At 40.6% G+C, this 19,316-nt stretch overlaps 1 protein-coding gene across 1 annotated transcript in view; it reads left to right on the top strand.

Moving 5' to 3' along the window:
• The window catches only part of LOC145408000 (solute carrier family 49 member 4 homolog), a 55,513-nt gene that overhangs the window by 23,689 nt on the left and 12,508 nt on the right, over nucleotides 1–19,316 (top strand). Inside the window, exons 4-6 of the mRNA XM_080278803.1 lie at nucleotides 1,976–2,066; nucleotides 2,768–2,880; nucleotides 9,069–9,230. Of these exons, the coding sequence (XP_080134929.1) occupies nucleotides 1,976–2,066; nucleotides 2,768–2,880; nucleotides 9,069–9,230 (366 nt within the window). The remainder of the gene's footprint in view (nucleotides 1–1,975; nucleotides 2,067–2,767; nucleotides 2,881–9,068; nucleotides 9,231–19,316) is intronic.

The following is a 19,316-nucleotide window of genomic DNA, read 5'->3' as shown; positions in this document are numbered from 1 at the left end:
AGTTTTGTTATTTGGGAGACATGTTGTGTGCTGGAGGTGGGGCTGGAGCTAGCTCTGTGGCTAGGGTGAGAAGTGGTTGGAAGAAGTTCAGGGAGCTCTTGCCTCTCCTGACATTGAGAGGACTCTTCCTACATACTAAGGGGTCTTTGTATGCAGCATGTGTTAGGAGTGTAATGCTTTATGGTGGTGAGACCTCGGCAGTGAAGGAGGAGGATATTCTCCGGCTCAGACATACAGAAATGACAATGATTAGGTGGATGTGTAGTGCGTCCCTGCGTCCAAGGTCTTGGGGGGGCTGGGTTCACGATGGAAGAGTTGAGAGGTAGGATGGGACTGGAGTGTATTGGTGTTGTGATGAGGAGAGGTAGATTGAGATGGTTTGGACATGTGGAGAAGATGGGGGATGATAATTGGGTGAGGAAGATGAGAAGTGTTAATATTGGGGGTGGGGTTATGAGGGGTAGACCGAGAAAGACATGGGACGAGGTCATTAAGTGTGACCTCAGGGTTAAAGGACTGAACAGGGAGGCTGCAATGGATCGTGCAGCATGGAGAGCCGCCATTAGGTGACCAAGGCCGACGCATGCAAGCATGTTGGAGCCTTTAAAAACGAAACGAAACGTACCATCTCTGCATTCCTCCTATGTCACTGAAGGTATTAGTACAGTACTGCTTGCAGTGCAAGTGCATGTTGGTGGAATTTCCTCATTCTTGTACCAGATATAATGATGTGGGGATTCATACCCATTTTAGCTACTATTAACCCCCTTGTGCACTATGACACGAAACAAGTCAAAAATGGATGTTAGGCTGAAGAGGAACCGATGATGCATGAAGACACGCTTATCAGTGTTGGTCTGGAGCAATGCCAATTAGGCAATTTTGGACGAAAATATTCACCAAAAATTAAGTTTTATCATGAAGTGTGCCAATATTTGCTTTGTCATAGGGAAGGGTGTCTATTTCAAAGCCAACACTCTCAAACAGTCAGCTCTCTCGGCTTTCTGTGGGGGGGGAGGGGTGTGTGTGTGTGCAAGCGATTTTTGGCGATTTGGTGAAAAACTGTTGGTCATATCAAAATTCCAAAGCCACCACATGAAAGCTCATGAAATTCTGCATATATACATATGCTTAGCTCTTGCATGGTGCGAGAAAAATATTGTGGTAGGGTGTTGGGAAGTTATTTTCACAATGACAGCGCAGTACTGTATTCTCACTGCATTTTGGTACTTTCATGGAACTTTCACTCATCAGTTTTGTGTGTTTTTATTAGCTTATCGTATAGTATAAACATCAGCGAAAATAATGGTATACAGTTTATACCAGTATAACCAATTTCTGGGGCAAATAAAATCCATGGGAATGTTTTCCTTTGAGCGTGAGTCCAGGCTGCTCTTGTGGCATTTTCTTTGATCATGTCACACAAACTTACAGAAATCTTAGGTGTGCGAAGGGGTTAATAACATTCAAGGCACATTATATGTCAGTACGGTATATTTTGTTGCCATTCAGTTTGTGGGAGACCTTTCTTAGTGAAAGAATTAGAAATAAGTGTGAATCTTCCTAACCCTAGTACAGACAGTCCTTATTAATTAGGGATGTTTTCTAAAATGTCATCATGTACCATGGAGGTGGAAGAATTATTGCCACATATGGAAAAGTTGTTTATCAGAATATACAGCACTCTGCCTGACTTGAACTCACTTCAGGTGTAAACAGCTTCAGTTTATATGAGTAAAATTTTTCAAGTTGAACTGTTAATGGCCCTGTGAAATTAGGACACATTATTTCATACGGGTGACATTGGAAATTGGAGGAGATAAGTAGATCATTTGTATACGTAAGATAGTACCAGTAAGAGAGCTGTGAACGAAAATTTATAAAGATACATATTTTCTTTTATCGTGTATGCTTTACTCCTACATCATAAAAAAATTAATGGCATTTTTATAGTAGTGTGTGACACTGTTTGCAGGTATTCGTGTGTCAATGCTGTTGACGGGATTGTTTTTGGGCCTGGGGACAGCAGTGAGGTGCATCACTACGGAGGAGTTTCACTTCACTGTGTAAGTTGTACCACTGTGCCTTACAACCACCACCACCACCACCAACTCCTCATAATCATCATCATCATCAGAGCCCCATTTGATTCAAATAATCAGAGCAGGTGTGCTCCAAAAATATAAGGAAGAAAAAAAGTATCTGTATGATTCTCAGTGCTTGCAGTTGTCTTCTGGAAAGTAAGAATAACTCACAAACTCATAGCCTCGTCAGTTTAGGAGGCTTTACAGCACTCGTCTCACAAGTATATATATATATATATATATTTTTTTTTCTTTTGGCATCTTATGTGGCCTGTGTCAATTTATAGAGGATATGAAGAAAACATGCCAGCATATTTAGATGTAGCATGCAAAAATATATTTCTGAGGAAGAACTAGCCATGCAGTCATCACTCTTAAGTAGGAAACATGCAGCCATAAGGAAATAGAATCAAAATCCAAGCTGAGATTCTCGCATCATAAAAATTTGTGTTATACATCATAGATTTTTTTCAGCTACTTTCAATAACTATTAAGAAGTACAGTAATTAGGTGGCTTCGGCACTTGGTTTAGCTTCCAGGTCATAGAAAACATCAGCCATATCATGACCAACCCAAGTAAGGAGGAAGCATGGTCTCATTTTTATGTATGTATGAGGTGCTAGAAGGCTTTTTAAGTTGACAAGAATATGTTTATAGTTTGTCATTTATTTTGGTGTTGACAGTTTGGCTCATGTTGGTGCAGTGCTCAATGGCTTTGCTGGGATTATAATTGGTGCGGCCCCGTCCCTCATCTCCTCCCGCTGGTTCCCTCCCAATGAACGCACCACTGCCACAGGTAAGCATAGCACGGGCACTCCTTGTTATGGGTCAGGTATATTTTCTTAATATTCCAGCTTTTCTCATATAACAGGTGATGTACTGTGTAACTGAGGAAACTGACAAGTCAGCTTTTTAAGCAGCACTGAAGCTATTAAGGGAGTTTAACATTTCAGTGTGGGGACACCCACCATCCATTAACTCAGTTTAGTTCTGCCTTCAGGTGACATCTATACTGAATGTCAAGCCAGATGGTTAACTGTAACTCAAGAAAACATTTACTATATAGGATGGTAACCATATAACCAAATGACACCTGGCATTCTAGTGAGTTGAGGCAGTCCATCCAAATGGGGCCTACAAGGGTTTATATCTGATAGATGGCTGGAGTATTGCTCATACAATAATAATGTCATTTACAGGGGAGTGAGCCTGGTCACCGTCGATTTAAATGTTGGGACTGAGCAGCCTAGCCCCAGGCCTCCATGCTCCTGATGAGGCAATAAAAGATTAGATGGTGGCTGGATGGATGAACTGAGGAATTCTATCTATCTGTCTATCTCTCCATTGCAAGACACCTTAATCCTGTAAGCGTTGGCCAAATTGCCTCCGTGTTGCCCTGTCCCTCACAATTTCACTGCCCTGCTCCCAGCTCACACACCCCTCTCTCATACCTCTCCACTCCATCTCATCCTTGGCCTCCCCCTCCCTCTCCCCCCCTCCACCTCACTCACATACACTCTTCTCATCAGTCTCTTGCTCTCCATCCTCTCCTTATGGCCAAACCACCTCACTGTATTTCTCTTGATGCTTTTTATCACATCCACATCCACACTACAACACTCCTTCACTTCCTCATTTGTCAGTCCATCTCTCCATGTGACTCCATATGCTCCTCTCGAATAACTAATTTCCACTGCTCTCACTCGACTTGTGTTCCTCCAGCAAGGTCCAAGCTTCATTTCCATACGTTAGAGTTGGTATCACAATACTGTCATGTAGCGAGTTTTTTACTTCTATGCTTACTTCCATGTTTCTTTTCACTGCTTCCAAAGAACCAGCAACCATTCTTCCCTGTTGTACCCTTTCAAGCACATCTCCCTCTAAACTTTCTTCCTAACTCGTTATCCAAGTACTTAAACTTACTCACATTTTTCATTTCCTCCTCATTCACCCTCACTCTACATTCACTGACTTAATGTCTCTTGAAGACCATAATTTTACTCTTCCTTACATTCACCTTTAGCTTCTGTTTGTTACATTGTCTCCCAAACTCATTCACCAAGCCTTGCAGCTCCCTTTTGTCTTACAACACCAGTGGTGGGCAGCGCAAACGAAGAAGGACCTTGGTGCAAGCACAAAGCACAATCCACAGTTCACTATCTTGCGCAAGCGCAAGTGCACAATCTGACAAATATTTAGCTTGCACAATGTCGCAAAGTGCAAGCGCAAACCATTTGCATATATTTGTGGGAAGTACTGTAAAATATTGAGATATTTAAATAAAATAGCATACTTACTTTTATTTATAATTATTCCATCTATCTATCTATTGCCAGATGCCTTAATCCCATTAGGGGTGGCCACTGGCCACAAACAAGCAACAAATCGCCTCCGTCACCCTGTCCCACGCCATTTCACAGCCCTGCTCCCACCTCACATCCCCCTCTCTCGTATACTTCATCCCTCCATCTCATCCTTGGCCCCCCCCTCCCCCCCTCCACCTCACTCACATACATTCTCCTCGTTAGTCTCTCACTCTCCATTCTCTCCATATGACCAAACCACCTCAATGTGTTTCTCCTAATGCTTCCTATCACATCCACATCTACTCCACAATGATCCTTTACTTCCTCATTTGTCAGTCTCTCTCTCCATGTAACTCCACATGCTCCTCTCAAATAACTAATTTGTTTCCACAGCTCTCAGTCTTGACTTCTGTCCCTCCAACAAGGTCAAAGCTTCACTTCCATACATTAGAGCTGGTATCACAGTACTGTTATGTAGTAACTTTTTCACTCATGGAAGTTCAAACAGACAAGTGAGCGGGCTGTGAAACGGAGAGACAGGGAAACAAAGGCTGTGATGTTCCCAATTTTACTTTTATCTGCATTTTCACAAGATGTGTTATTTAATAATTCAATATAGATATACAGTAGCATGTGTAATTCTTTACAAAAATCATTAAAACATATTATTTAAATCAAATATCCACAACCTAATAAATTATTAAGCTGTGGATATTTGATTTAAATAATATGTTTTAATGATTTTTTTAAGGAACTGCATATGCTACTCTTAATAATGTATTTTTAATTTATTATTATTTACTAAAAATAATAATAATTTAAAAAAATATTAAAATACATTATCTCTGTTGAAGCATTTTAAGAAATTCTACTACCCTCCATCCCTCCTGCCTCCCCCCAGCAGAACCCTTGTGACCTGCCTGAGCCTCCCCCATCCCTTGTCCAGGCATACGGGAAGCTCCCAAGACCACTTGTCCCTTGGATTGCGCAGTGCGCAATCCACAGGACAGGTGCGCAAGGCATGTGCGCAAGCACAAATAAATTTGCATTTGTGCACCTGCCTCTTCATGTGCGAAAACGCAATATTGCGCATGGTCTCGTGTGGTGTGCAATGCACAAATGACATTCACTGGAGCGCAACGGTGTGCAATTGCGCTTTTTGCAAGTGTTTGCGCACCTGCTCAGCATTGAACAACACAGTATCATCTGCAGACAACAGTACAGTGAGTTTTCAAACACTGTCCTCACATTCGGGCCGCGCCAGCATCCATTGCCCTACGATGTATCTCATTTTAACCCCATCCATATACAGATTGAACAACGGAGACATGACACATCCCCGTTTCAGTCCAATCTTCATATAGAAAAATTCACTCAGTTCACTATCCAAACGCACTGCAGCCTTAGCACCCTCATACATACTCTTCACGGCATTCAGCAACTTCTTATTTACTCCATATATTCTTAATTCTTTCCATATTCCTTGTCTGTCCACCCTGTCATATTTCATCATTTCATTTCATTGCCAGACGCCATGTATCCCAAACGGGGTGGCCAAGGGCTTAGAGTTAATTGTTTTACAGGGAGGGATACTAATCCTCCACCAACCCCACTTGACACGTAGGTGCTTTCTGCAAATCCATGAAGGCTGGACACAACTTCTTTCCCTTCTCTAGAAACTTTTCCACTGAAGATCTGAGAATGATTATCTGATCTACACAACCTCTTCCCTTCCTAAAGCCTCCCTGTTCTTCTCCAACTAATTCCTGTTATTTCCCTAACTTGGTCAGTAAGTATCCTATCATATACTTTTTCCTTGTGGTAGGTGAAGGTACTCACCAATCACTCAACTGATGTAGTGCTGCTCTCAGGTGTCTGCCCTTTCCTCTCCTCCATCCTTCTTTCCTTTCATCCTCTTCTGTCTTTCTTTCCTTCATTTTTTCCTCATCCTTCTGCCTGCGGGTGTCTTTACACTCCCTCTTCTGGCTTTCTTTCTTTCATTCTTTCCTCTTCATTCTGCCTGTGGGTGACTCTACACTGAGTGGTAATATAACCAATTTATGGCGCCTGTTGGTTTAGTGGGTAATTAAGGTGCTCCAATCAGATTGAGCCAGTGAAGGTTTATATCCAAGGGGTGGATGGGGTGCTCATGTAATGCCACTCAGGGATGAGTGAGGCTGGCCACTTTCATCTTAAATGTTAGGACCAACTTGCCTAGCCCAGGGCTCCTACGCTTCTCATGGGGCAATGTAAGATTGGATGGTGGATGGATGGATGGGTTACACTAATAAAACAAATGCCTCTATGATTACCACACACTTCATTTTCATCTTTTCCATTCTACAGGGGAACAATTATACCTGACTCCCAATCCTCCAGGACTCTACCTTCCTCCCTGGCCAATTTGCACATTTTCCATATCCATTCTACTCCCATCTTTCCCCCATGCTTCAGCATTTCACCACTCCATCAATTCCTGGGGTTTTCCCCATTTTGATTCTCTTCATTGCTTCCACTACTTCTAACCTACTGATTCCTTCCTATCTCTCTTCTCACCTCCCTCCTTCTCCCAGCCATTCTCCAGCAGTGGACAGGATGACGTGGATGCAATTTCTTTGTGGCCACCCCTTATGGGATTGAGGTGTCTGGCAGTAGATAGATAGACAGACATGCATTGATGGCCACAGTCATCAGAAACATAATTGTAGCTAAATGATTCGTAATATACAGTAGCTTTTATATACATCTTTTAACAACACTGGATTTACTTTCAGTTTTGTCCAACATAAGAGAGACCTTTCATAATGAAAGGATCTCCATTAAGCCCTTTAGTGTGGTAACCTCATATACAGAGGTTGGGTATGATTAGCATGGTGAAAAGGTATATGTGAGTAAGTTTGAAGGTGGAAGGAGATAGGGGAGACCTAGAAAAAAGTGAGTGGAAATGGTATATGAATGTGTGAGAAAGCAAGGTATGGAAGTTGATGAGGATAGGGAACAGAAAAGGGATTGAGATGGTTGACTGAATTTTGATGGAGGAGTAATAGCTACAGCATATGTGGTAAAGTGTACCTGTGAGGTAGAGTCATGATTCTGTGGGCTTAAATGGTGAATAAATGAGTGTGTGACTCAGTAGGCTTGCTGTTGGTTAGTTTTCCCACTGTTTTATTTATTTATTTATTTTTTTTCATCCTACTTATCCCCATCTGTGGGAGAGAGAGGTGAGATGATGATGAGGTTGTCTTTATTAACAACCCTGAGTTTCTTACCTGCAGCTGATGCGTCTGCTCGATCATATAGAAAGGGGTAACACAACAACGACAGTAACAACAGCTAGATGATTCTGTTCAGTTTTGGCAAAACTCTTATTAACCTTCTGATTATGAAATAAGAACAGTACAGTACTGTATTAATTTTTTACCAATGTCAGATGATTTTTTTCAGATATGAGAAAAGTCCACCATAGCAAAACTGCTAAGAACTGTGGTGCTTAATGCTGTAGCTTAGGATTAACAACTTCAGTCAGTATTTCAGCTGTTGACAGAAAATTATATTCAGCAAAAAGGATTCACTTAGTTAACCACATCACTACAGTGATATATTTTTCATTGTAAGCTAATTAGGCTATCACTAGATGATTTCTTAGGAAGGATGTGTAGCAGTAAGGGGATTGAAAACATATGCCATTTTCTGCTTCATGGTAAGGGGTCCTCTACAAGTTGAATAAATTCATGTGGGTGGTAGCAAGTGGACAGTTTAACCCATACCCGCCGGGCGTCAGTCGGGACCGATGCAAAAGAGGTTGAGAGGGCTCTCCGGATATCAGTTGGAACCACAAATGTATTCTGCAATAGTTTGAAGTGGCGACCACTTGATCCTGTCACCAAAGGGTAGGGAGGGAGTCCCGCCATCTCACGCAAGGGTACCTCAGTCTTCTCTGTGACTTAGCCAGGTGGTGAATGATGTTTTCTGAGACTCCTCGTCCCATTCCATTCCCCCCTTACATGGACCCCTTGGATGCCAGTGTGTCTTGTTTATCTAGTAGTGGAGAAGTTATCACATTGAGAGCGAAGCCAAAGTTGGGGCTGCATGCACATGCACAAAGACATCCTGCATTGAGTGCCAAAAGTTACTTGTATTCTTCACGTCAGTACTCATTGACGCCACCACCTGCAGACCTAGGGATACTTTTATTTGCAAAGAGAAGAGCTGATGAGTAATATGGCCTTTACTTTGTTTCTCTGACTGCTATACTTTCCCAGATATGAAGGTTTGAAATAAGGCTATTTTGGGAAATATTGCCATATTGAGAGAGCAGCTGCACCTAAAGAATGCTGGTGTGTAGAGGTTAAAAAGACACCATTGTAGCGTAGAGGTTTGACTATAGTTCATCCACCTTAATGTGGAAGAGATTTTTATCTTTCACAGCTTGTTTTGCATAGCTCAGTGGCAGGGTAAAGCTCTGTTTCTAGCTATTTCATAGTGTTCATTTGTTATACCATAATGGGAGAATGAGACTATTACAGCTCTCATCTTTTTCATAGCACTTCTTGTGATTAGAATCATATTCTTATGTTAATCTCTTGTTGTGGCTCAACATTCAAGATGTAGAGATTACAGTTTTAGATCAAGTTACAACGGAAAGAGTCTAGAGCTAATTTATCTCGTGTATCTCCAGCTGTTGGATGTACATTCAATCAACTTGGTAATGCTGGTGGGTTCTTCCTGGGTCCACTGCTGGTGCCAGTGCCCACTAACATTTCCAATACCACTGGCCCACCTATTAGCGATGATGATGTTGACCATCTACGAAGGAGCATCTGGGATTATATGTGGATCAGTAAGTACTGGAATCATCTAGCGGCAGCATTGCATCTGTTTCACACTTGTTCTTTGATTTTTTGTCATCATAGGGCTGTGTTTTGGACAGCAAAACCCTATGTACTAATGTTGGTAACAGAATGAGAATATATCCGATAATCAGAATCACATTAGAATTTGCTGATTCCTGTAATAATATTCATAATACAGTAAAGTCTCAATTATTCGTTGTACAGTATATCAGCCAAGCCCTACACCGAATAACGTGAAATGCCGGATATTGCATAGTAATCCCCCATTGGCTCAACATTCGGCGTCTACCAAGATATTGTGCTACTGTCTGTCTCAACTCTCTATCCTAAAAACTTTCCCATGAGTAAATGATGAATACTAAGCATAAAATACTATAAAATAATGATATAGAACAGAAATACAGTAATACAGCTCCAGTTAGCCACTGATTGCGAGCCAGTTGATACGCCTCAACACCAGATATTGCATAGAGCTGGTTACGCCCCGTTTTTGGTGCCAGATATTGCATAATTTTGCCAGATATTGCTTTAATAGAGCCGAGCCAGCAGCGCTGGATATTGCATTGGGCTGGGTATTGTGACTACGGTTAATGAGAGTTTGCCTCTTAACTCTTCTTTCCAAAATTATGAAACTGATGTTACATACACTGTGCTCTTTTCATGGTCATAAACAGCAGATGCAGTTGCATGATACAGAATGTATGCCATATTTGCTGTGGGCAGTGGCATGAACAACCAACTATCCACAGTCCACTTCACTTGCCGTGAATATTTGCAGTGAGGTTTGCTGGAAGTTGGTGTGTAAGATTTGTGAGTAAATTTTAGGTACCGGGTAAGCTTTATTCATAAATGCTATCTCTTCATACTGTTTTGTTATTCATTATTGATCATGTGTGCATTGTACCCTAACTTAAACAGTACTCTTTACACAGTTTACAAATTACCGCAACTTAATACAGTCACCCCCTGGTATGCAGTGGCTGATAATGCAGTCAGTCAGTAAAACAATAAAAATAGTTGTATAGTCTGGTCTCTTTATGCAACAGGGTTGTGTCTAGTGAAGACCTATTGCATAACAATTTATTGCATAGCAAGGTTGATATAGGGTGGGTTCAGTGGGGTTAGGGAGGGTGACATTGACTGCAAAATCTAAAATGCTCCAAAAAACTTCTGCCACCCACCTGAATTTTCCCAGTGCTGGTACAAGTTGTCACCTAGAGCACCCCCACCTTGCCATCATGGGACCACACGTCAGTCTGTATAAAATTAAAGTGTTTTCACTCATGAATTCTGTTTGCCAGTGGCATTTGAACCTTCAAGCAAACATTAAACACTGCTGAAAACAGAACATTGTGAAGTATTAGGATGTCATATAGTGGTGAGAACAGAACTTTGGTATATAGTGTATTTGATAATCATGGTGCAAGCACACAATTAATGTTAAATCTAATGAAAATGTACTGACATCAAAGAGTATAGAATTTAGCATACAATGAGACCCAGTGGCACCAGATATATCTTTAATCCCTGAAGTCCTATGACCGACGATCGTTGGTTTCTGAACTTGGTATGTATGGCTGATGATCTTAGAGAGGTTACAAAAAATTGGAGTGCTGTAATGTTGCCTCCGTTATGATAAAAATGGTACCTAGCCAATGGAAACTAAGAGATTAGGTGGTGGGAAGCATGCTCCAGCCCCCTCCCTGGGTGTGGGGAGGGACTAATCCCATCCCATCTCGCACCTCCGTCTGCTTTGTTGGATTCTGCTCTCTGTGTCCCCTCCCATCCAAACTACCCCCTGTACCCCCTCTAAACCATATTTTCTGTGTGTGGCAGGCATATTTCCTCTCTTTCCCCCTCTCCTGATGCCCCGTCACACTATCTCCACCTCCTTATTCCCCCTTATTTCTCAAGGACATCCCAATCTTGTTCATAGCGAGGAGTGGCTTTTTTTTTATTTTTGATGGCCGATTGTGCAGCAACCATTATACATATGAGAGTGAAATATACATTTTCTGGTGTGTAAAAGCAAGCTCTTCAAACCTATAAAACCAAAATTTACTTTGGTGCATTTTTTCCCTCTCGCTTTATACTGTAAGCGAGGGGTAACTTCTGTTATTTTTTACATTCTTTGTCGGTCAATATTGCGGTAACCGTTAGTCATATGAGAGTGAACTATACATTTTCAGGTGTTTAAATTCAAGCTCTTGAAATCTGTAAGAAAAAAATTAACTTTGGTAAAATAATCAGGCTCCTTTTGTGTTTCTTGGGATAGGGGGGCTGGGAGATTTGCAGTCTTTTATGCTTAAATATGAGTCTTCCTTTCACAGACTCAGGGCTCTCTAATTTCAAAACAGTCTGCTCTATAGATATGGCTGCAAAGTCTGGGACCTCAGAATCTTTGAAAGTCAGAAACCCAGGCTGCACATTCTGTGATTATATTTTATGAAAAAAGCAAATGTCCATGCATTGTTTTTTGGCCCAGTTAAGTTGGGCAACACACTTTATACATATAATGATAGTCTTTGCCATGTCCTCTATATGGATTGCACACCATAATATAATGACCCTTTACCATCCTGCAGTTGGGATTTGTAAGTCTGCTCATAGTACAGTAGAACTTTGATATAACGGACTGCAATAGACCAGAATTCGCCTTTATCGGACTTGAGGAGCTACCAGACTAAATTCCTATATATCGGAAAAAGTCCGATAAAGCCAGAAGCAGTCCGGACTGTCTGACCACTTCAGGTATGGTCACATTCATTCATTCATTCATTGCCAGACACCATGTATCCCAGACGGGGTGGCCAATGGCTTAGAGTTAATTGTTTTACAGGGAGGGGCACTAATCCTCCACCAACCCCACTTGACACAATAAGGTAAATAAAAGACATATTTATCAGTGTACAGTACAGTATTATTATATATATTATACCATTTGATTAATGTAGTGAAGTTATAACACAGTAGAGTACTACAATGGTGGTCAAAACAGTTTAAAAACCATTCATGCGATCTAGACTAATGTCTGATATATCGGAAAAAGTCCGGGTTAGCAGGGGGAAGTCCGGATGTCGCGTTTATCGGAATTTCGCGTTTTTTGGAATAGCTTGAGCCCCAATTAGTCCGTTATAGTGAAGTCTTACTGTATTTGTTACTGTTTCATTTACAGGTAAATGAACAACAGCATATTAGCTAGCTTGTTTAGTGTGTGAAATACTGTATGTTCACAACAGTTAATATCGTGATCGCAATTACCTCGTCATGGCGTTGGCACAGCTGCCCCATTGGTGCATATAAGGGACTACACGCAATACAGTAAAACCTTGATATGACGGACATCAGTAGCCTGGAATTCGCTTTTATTGGAATCGAGGAGCTACTGGATTAAATTCTTATATATCGGAAGAAGTCCAATAAAGTCAGAAGCATGCCGGACTGCCGGACTACTTCAGCTATGTTCACCACAATAAGGTAAATATATGACATGTTTAGCAGTGCACAGTACAGTATTATTACAGTAATTCTTCATTTCTCCGAACATAAGAGCCAAAGGCTTGTCCGGGTAGTGGCAACATCCGGATAATGAACACTGTTCCCCTACCATACCGAGACCCAACCTATATCCAACTTCCAACCTGTACTTAACCTATTTGTACAGTACCTATGCTTAATTTGGCAGTGTTTGCCAGTCATTCAGGCATACTTAGACATCAAAACACACATAGGAATATCCAAAGTAATGCTAAACACCAAGAAAACCGTGCAGAAAAAATACTGAAAACCAAAAAACACCCTACCTATACACTATTGTATGAACAGTAACCCTCCTTATTTTGGGAGTGTTTTCTGGTCATGCAGCCATATTTTAACATCAAATCATACACAGGATTATTCAAAATAATTTTCAGCATCAAGAAAACCATGCAAAAATACCACTGAAAACCAAAAAAACACCCTATCTATACACCACTGTATGTATAGTACCCCTCCTAATTTTGGCACTGTTTTTCTGGTCATTCAGCCATATTTTGACATCAAAACATACATAGGATTATCCAAAATAATATTCAACACCAAGAAAACCATGCAAAAATACCATTGGAAAAAAAAAAAAAAAAAAAAAAAAAAAAAAAAAAGGCCTACCCTACCTATACACTACTGTATGTACAGTACCCCTCTTAATTTTGGCACTGTTTTCAGGTCAGTCTGCATATTTAGACATCAGATTGCTCACAGGACTATCCAAAGTAATGCTAAACACCAAGAAAATCATGAAAAAGAAAAGTTGAGAACCATAAAACACCCACCTATACACTACTGTAAGTGCAGTACCCCTCCTAATTTTGGCACTGTTTTCAGGTCAGTCTGCCATATTTAGACATTAAAACACACATAGGAATATCCAGAGTAATGCTAAACACCAAGGAAACCATGAAAAAAAAAAAAAAAAAAAATTGAAAACCAAAAACACCCTACCTATACCCCACAGTATGTACAGTACCCTTCCTAATTTTGGCACTGTTTTCTGATCATTCTGCCATGTTGAGACATCAAAACACACACAGAATTATTCATATTAATACTAAATATTAGGAAGACAATGCATAAACAACAATAATCCACAAAAAAACTGAAGATGGTTTGAAAATCAGTTATCTGTGATGAGTGATTGCTCCTTGGTTATATTGGTATAAATGGTATACCATCATCTTCGCAGGTATTTGTACTGTAAGGTAAGCTAATGAAAACACAAAAACTGATAAGTACAAGTACAGAAATGCAGTGAGAGCAAAGTGCTCAGGAGTAAAACTTATCATCATATACCTTCCCACCATCCTAGTGCAAAATTTTACCAGCACCTTCGAAGAGTTCAGCATATGCCTAGATGCAGAATTTCATGAGCTTCCTTGTGGATATTGTGGAATTTTGATATAACCAATAGTAGTTAGATAAAAAAAAAAAAAAAAAAAAAAAAAAAAAAAAAAACGAGTCAGTGTTATCACCATGGAGAAGGGTAAGGATTGAGGGAGTAAAGGGGGAGCTGGGAGGGTATGGAGGAGGGATGGGAGGGGGGGAGAAGCAAGGCTGTGGGCAGGATTCTCCCCCTTCTGTTACGAGGTGGACGGCTGCTGTCACTGAACATGTACTCGTGGCTTGCGGTCTGTGTTACAATCTCGGGGGCAGTTAGGAAAGACTTAGTCTGGTGGCCATGTGGGACATTGGGTGGGGATGCGTACCAACCTTTTGACACCGCTTGTGGGTTACAGTTGTATTACTTGGGTGCTGGATGTTCATTGGGAGTGCACGACTTTGACCATTCAGTATAGGGGCGGACAGATATTTTAGCTCTGGTTGTGGGTTACGGCCTACTTCCCGCTCATGGCTTGAGCCCAGCAACCTCGATACCGAATGTTTGAACATGTCGGCTGGCCGGTTGAAGTTCTTGGGGACTTTTACGTCCGGATAATAGCAAGTAAATTCAGATAATGGTTTAGTAGAGCCAAGGTCCAGCGTCCAGATAATGAACATGTCTAGATAAATGAGGGACTACTGTATAGATATTATACCATTTGATTATTGCAGTGAAGGTATAATACAGTACATTACTGCAGTGGTAGAGAAAACCGTTTAAAACCATTGGTGCGATTCGGACTAATGCCTAATATACTGTATCGGAAAACATCTGGGTTATCAGGGGGAAGTCCGGATATCGCTTTTATCGGAATTTCGCATTTTTTGGAATGGCTTAGGATCCAATTAGTCCATTATAGTGAGATTTTACCGTATGCTGAATGCTGTAAATCCACAATTGCCATAACTTTCCTTTTAATGTCCACAATTACTGACAGCATTTTGAAGTGTGCAGGCATTTTAATTCATTGATCACCAAACCTTAGTATTTCCAGCTAATGTTTTTGTAAAAAAAATTGATATTAACCATTTCCCTGTAAGAAGAATACATAGCACAGTAAACTCTGAACTGTCCCTTTTAATTTGGCCAAGCCCCATGCCAAATAAAGTGAAATGCCAGATACTGCATAGTATCCCCCCCATTGGCTAAATATTCGGCATCATGTCAGATATTGTGTTACCATCTGTCTTGACCCTCTATCCTAAAAACTTTCCCATGAGTAAAAGATGAAAACTAAGCATAAAATACAATAAAATAATGATACAGAAATAGTAACACAGTAATACAAAGCTGGTTGGCTACGTCTCTACGCCAGATATTGCGTAGACCTGCCGGTTATGTCCTGTTTCTGCGCCAGATATTGCTTTAATAGAGATGAGCCAACAGTGCCGGATATTGCGTTTGGCCGGGTATTGTGATGATGTATAAATGAGAGTTTACTGTAATCATGTAACATGATGAAATTTTGGGATTGTGTAGTAATTTGAGTACACTGTACTGTAGTGAATAAATTTTAGAGGTGGGCAAGTGGTACTCCTAAAGTACTGGCGGTAGCAATGGCAATAGTGGTCGAAAACAGTACCGGCGGTAGTGATAGTGTTACAACTTTTGAAAAGTACCGGCAGTAGTGCTATCGGTACTTCCTAGCGGTACTTTTTTATTTACTATTTGAGTTGTCCCTTGACCAAACCTATACAATAATCCCAGTACGAGCATAGTTGTGGTTTAACCCCTTAACCGCGGGGCGTCACTTTCGTGACGCTTGGGAGCAAGAGATCATACCGTGGGGCATCGCTTTTGTGATTCTGTGTTATTTTGAATTCACCTAGGCTTCCAAGTGGGGGCTTGTATCATCTATCAGTACTGCCAATGTCCAACACTAGTCAGCACTCCTAATGTCATCTGTACTCCCATCCATTGTTGACAATTTAGCCATTTCTCCCCGTTCTTGACTCCCCTTCCTACTCCCCCTCCATTACCCTATCCTCTCGCCTGCCCGGCCGTGCTACGCTAAGTAAATCTTCCCTGGAATTTTTCACCGATTTCATCCATTGAAATAAGCCCTATGCCCTATTCTTATACCAAATAATATATACAAGAAAGAAATAAGGTAAGTGAGAGTGCCATACACCTGGAATTGGCTAATTATCACCTGACAACACCTCGCGTGCACTCGTTCGCTAAGTTTCGCTGTTTATTTCCCCTTGAAATATGCCGTATAATCTATTTTCGTAATAAATATACATATAAGGAGGGAGGGGAGAAGCCTAAGTGATATTTACATTCACCTGGAACTACCTAATTTATAATGTATTGTCTAGATTTCTTGCCAGTCATTTCACTGCTATATATAGCTGTTTCAAGAGGCTAACATTGGTAGTAATGAATTTCCCTAGGTAGGCCACCACCCCGGCCCACCCTTATCAGTTCACTCTCATCTTCTAACGTGGAGGTACGTCAGTTCGCTCTTGCTAGCTTCAGGGACTTTTCACCCCCATGCAAAGGGCCCTGTGACCTTTACCCCCTACTAAACCTCATGTGGAAAGAGGTAAAGGGCTGACAATTGATAAAAGAGTGACTACGATCTTTCTATTGAGTAAAACAGTGCAAGTGGAATTGTAAATAATGTGTAAACAGCAAGTGAAAGTAATGAATGTAAATATACATGAACAGTGGATAATAGTTTTATAAGTTACTTCAAGTGACAGTGCATAACACAGTGTAAATAAAATAGAAATGTAAATAGCGTAAATAAAATAGAGAACGTAAATAGAAATGTAAATGAGTAGTACAGTATTCTAAGAATACGAGTATATACCCTAGGAGTAATAAAAGTGAAAGTTTCACTCTAGCTTGTCTGAATACTATGAGTTATGAGAGTGAAGGTGAAAGTGACAATCACTCTAAGTGCCAGTATACAGGACGAGAAAGTGAATGCTACGTATTTTACTGAAAGATATTGAATCTCTACAGTGACAATAAACTAATACTACTGAAGGAAACTTATGGATAAAGACTGTAGATATATATAAGTGTTATATAGTAATAGAAATATAAAGTGTGAGGGGTTTTATGAATAATAAATGACAGAGTACCAAGAACGAACTAGGGCAAGTGCGACGGTCAGACGTGCTCATAATTTTCATTGCTTTCACGGTGTTTTTTTTTTTTTTTTGAGTATGGATCCCAAACTACTTGAAAATCATAGAGTAGTGTTTATAGTGTTGGTATCTGGCTGTGGTAATCATATTACGGGTTGTCGGGAAGTGTAAAGTGGAGACTTCGTTACCCAACTTCAGAGGTCTCCACAAGTCCTACGGTAACCGACGAAGGCTCAACAAACATTCCAGGAGAAAGCTGAAGGTATGTGCCATAAGCATATGTAATTTTAATATTCTAGGACTAATAACTGATTTCTGGCAAATATTTTTTGAGAGTCTGTCGGAGCCCGAATAACCCCACGGCACACGCAAAACATTGGTAAACATGCCCGCGGTGTAGGGGTTAAAGGTTTAAATAAAAATTTAAAAATGGTGTTACAGCTTATATTCTAAAACTTGTTATTCACTGATGTACCACTTTCCACATATTCCTGTTTACAGCCCTTTTACATCTGGTTTATTATTTATTTCTCATCAAAACTACAAGCTTTTCAAAATGATGGTCGCTTAGTCCTGCTTGTTTTGGTTTGAGGACATCTTTTCCCATTGAGAACAGTCATTCTGCTGCAGCACTGGAGGGGATCGGTGTGCTGAACCTAATGAATAAATCCATCAGTGCTTTGCATGGGAACATGTAGCTGTTTAAGTCTTTCTCTGACCTGTCTTCCAAAAAACTTCACACCAAATTTCCAGTCTCCTTGCTTTTCTTTCCACTGTCATACCATGCTTTGAAATAGTCATCCACCTTGACCTTGTGCTCTTTAGACTTTTGCTTCAACCTCCCTGCCACTGGTACTCTGCGTGTCTTCTTCTCTGTTACTGGCTTTCTCCAACAAACTGACTAATTGATTTGTCACTCTCCTATTCATTCCTTCCACATTCAGTGTGTCGTTGATAAGTCACTCCATCCAAAATGCCAATTTGAACTTCGGGTTGTTAGCAGGGCATACGATGCCGTTCAGCATTTCATCGATTTTGGGTAGCATCCATCAGAGTTCACTGTTACTGTGGGACACTTTTCTAAAAGTTGAATACTCTCACCAAAATGCAACGATTATCGCTGCTGCTAAGGAAATGGCTAAGAAAGTACCAGTGGTATCAGTAACGGTACTGTCTGTCTATATATCTATCTACTACCAGACGCCATAATCCCGTAAGGGATGGCCATTTGACTTTGAGTTATTTGTTTTACGGGGAGGGGCACTAACCCTCCAGCAACCCACTTGTTGACAGGGAGGGAACACGTGCGGGTTGGTTATATGGTTACCTCGCCGGTGTTTTAAATGGCTTTTTGGCTTACAGGAAACCATTAGGCTTGTCACTCAGTGTAAAGCCACCTGAAAAGGAAAGAAGAGTAATAAAAAGTGACAGGAAAGATGGGAGATATAGGAAGAGAGGAGGACAGACACAGAAAAAGAATGATAAAGGCTAAGGATGAAGTAGGTAGCAATATATCAAGTGAGTGGATGATGGTCACTAACCCCCAAAAATACTGCCGGCACCAATAGCAGTACTAAAAAAGCACCGCCGGTAGTACTGCCGTTACTTGTACCAGTGGTACTGCTCACCTCTGATAAATTCCAAATGGTTATGTTTCAGTAAATACTACAAATTTTGGTAACCACTTGTATACAGTAAAATCTTATTATACAGGATCAGTTGAAGGGAAACTCTATCTCATGAAGCCGAAAAAACATTCTATCCAATATTCCTCCTGTGGTGTGATTTCAAGGACATATTTGAATGTAAATGGGTACAACAGCATATTCTAATACTAAAATTGAAAACTGTACCCATTGTACATTAACTTGGCCCATAATTTTGCCCTTTTGCAGTTTACTGTATATCACATCCTTGTCATTGTAGTTCTTCATGAAACACATATCTTATACCCCATTTAATGGACATTGTTTGTTATAACTGGTGGAAGTTGGTGGCTTTGTAGTGTCTCCATTAAATTTGATAGCTATTTGGTCTGTCAAGGTACGTTATAT

Source organism: Coenobita brevimanus, chromosome 75 (genome assembly GCF_032717465.1).
Source record: "Coenobita brevimanus isolate Jiangsu-jjx chromosome 75, ASM3271746v2, whole genome shotgun sequence".
NCBI classification, from domain to species: domain Eukaryota; kingdom Metazoa; phylum Arthropoda; class Malacostraca; order Decapoda; family Coenobitidae; genus Coenobita; species Coenobita brevimanus.
The sequence above is the reverse complement of the archived record's forward strand: the minus strand, read 5'-3'. Positions and strand labels throughout refer to the sequence as shown.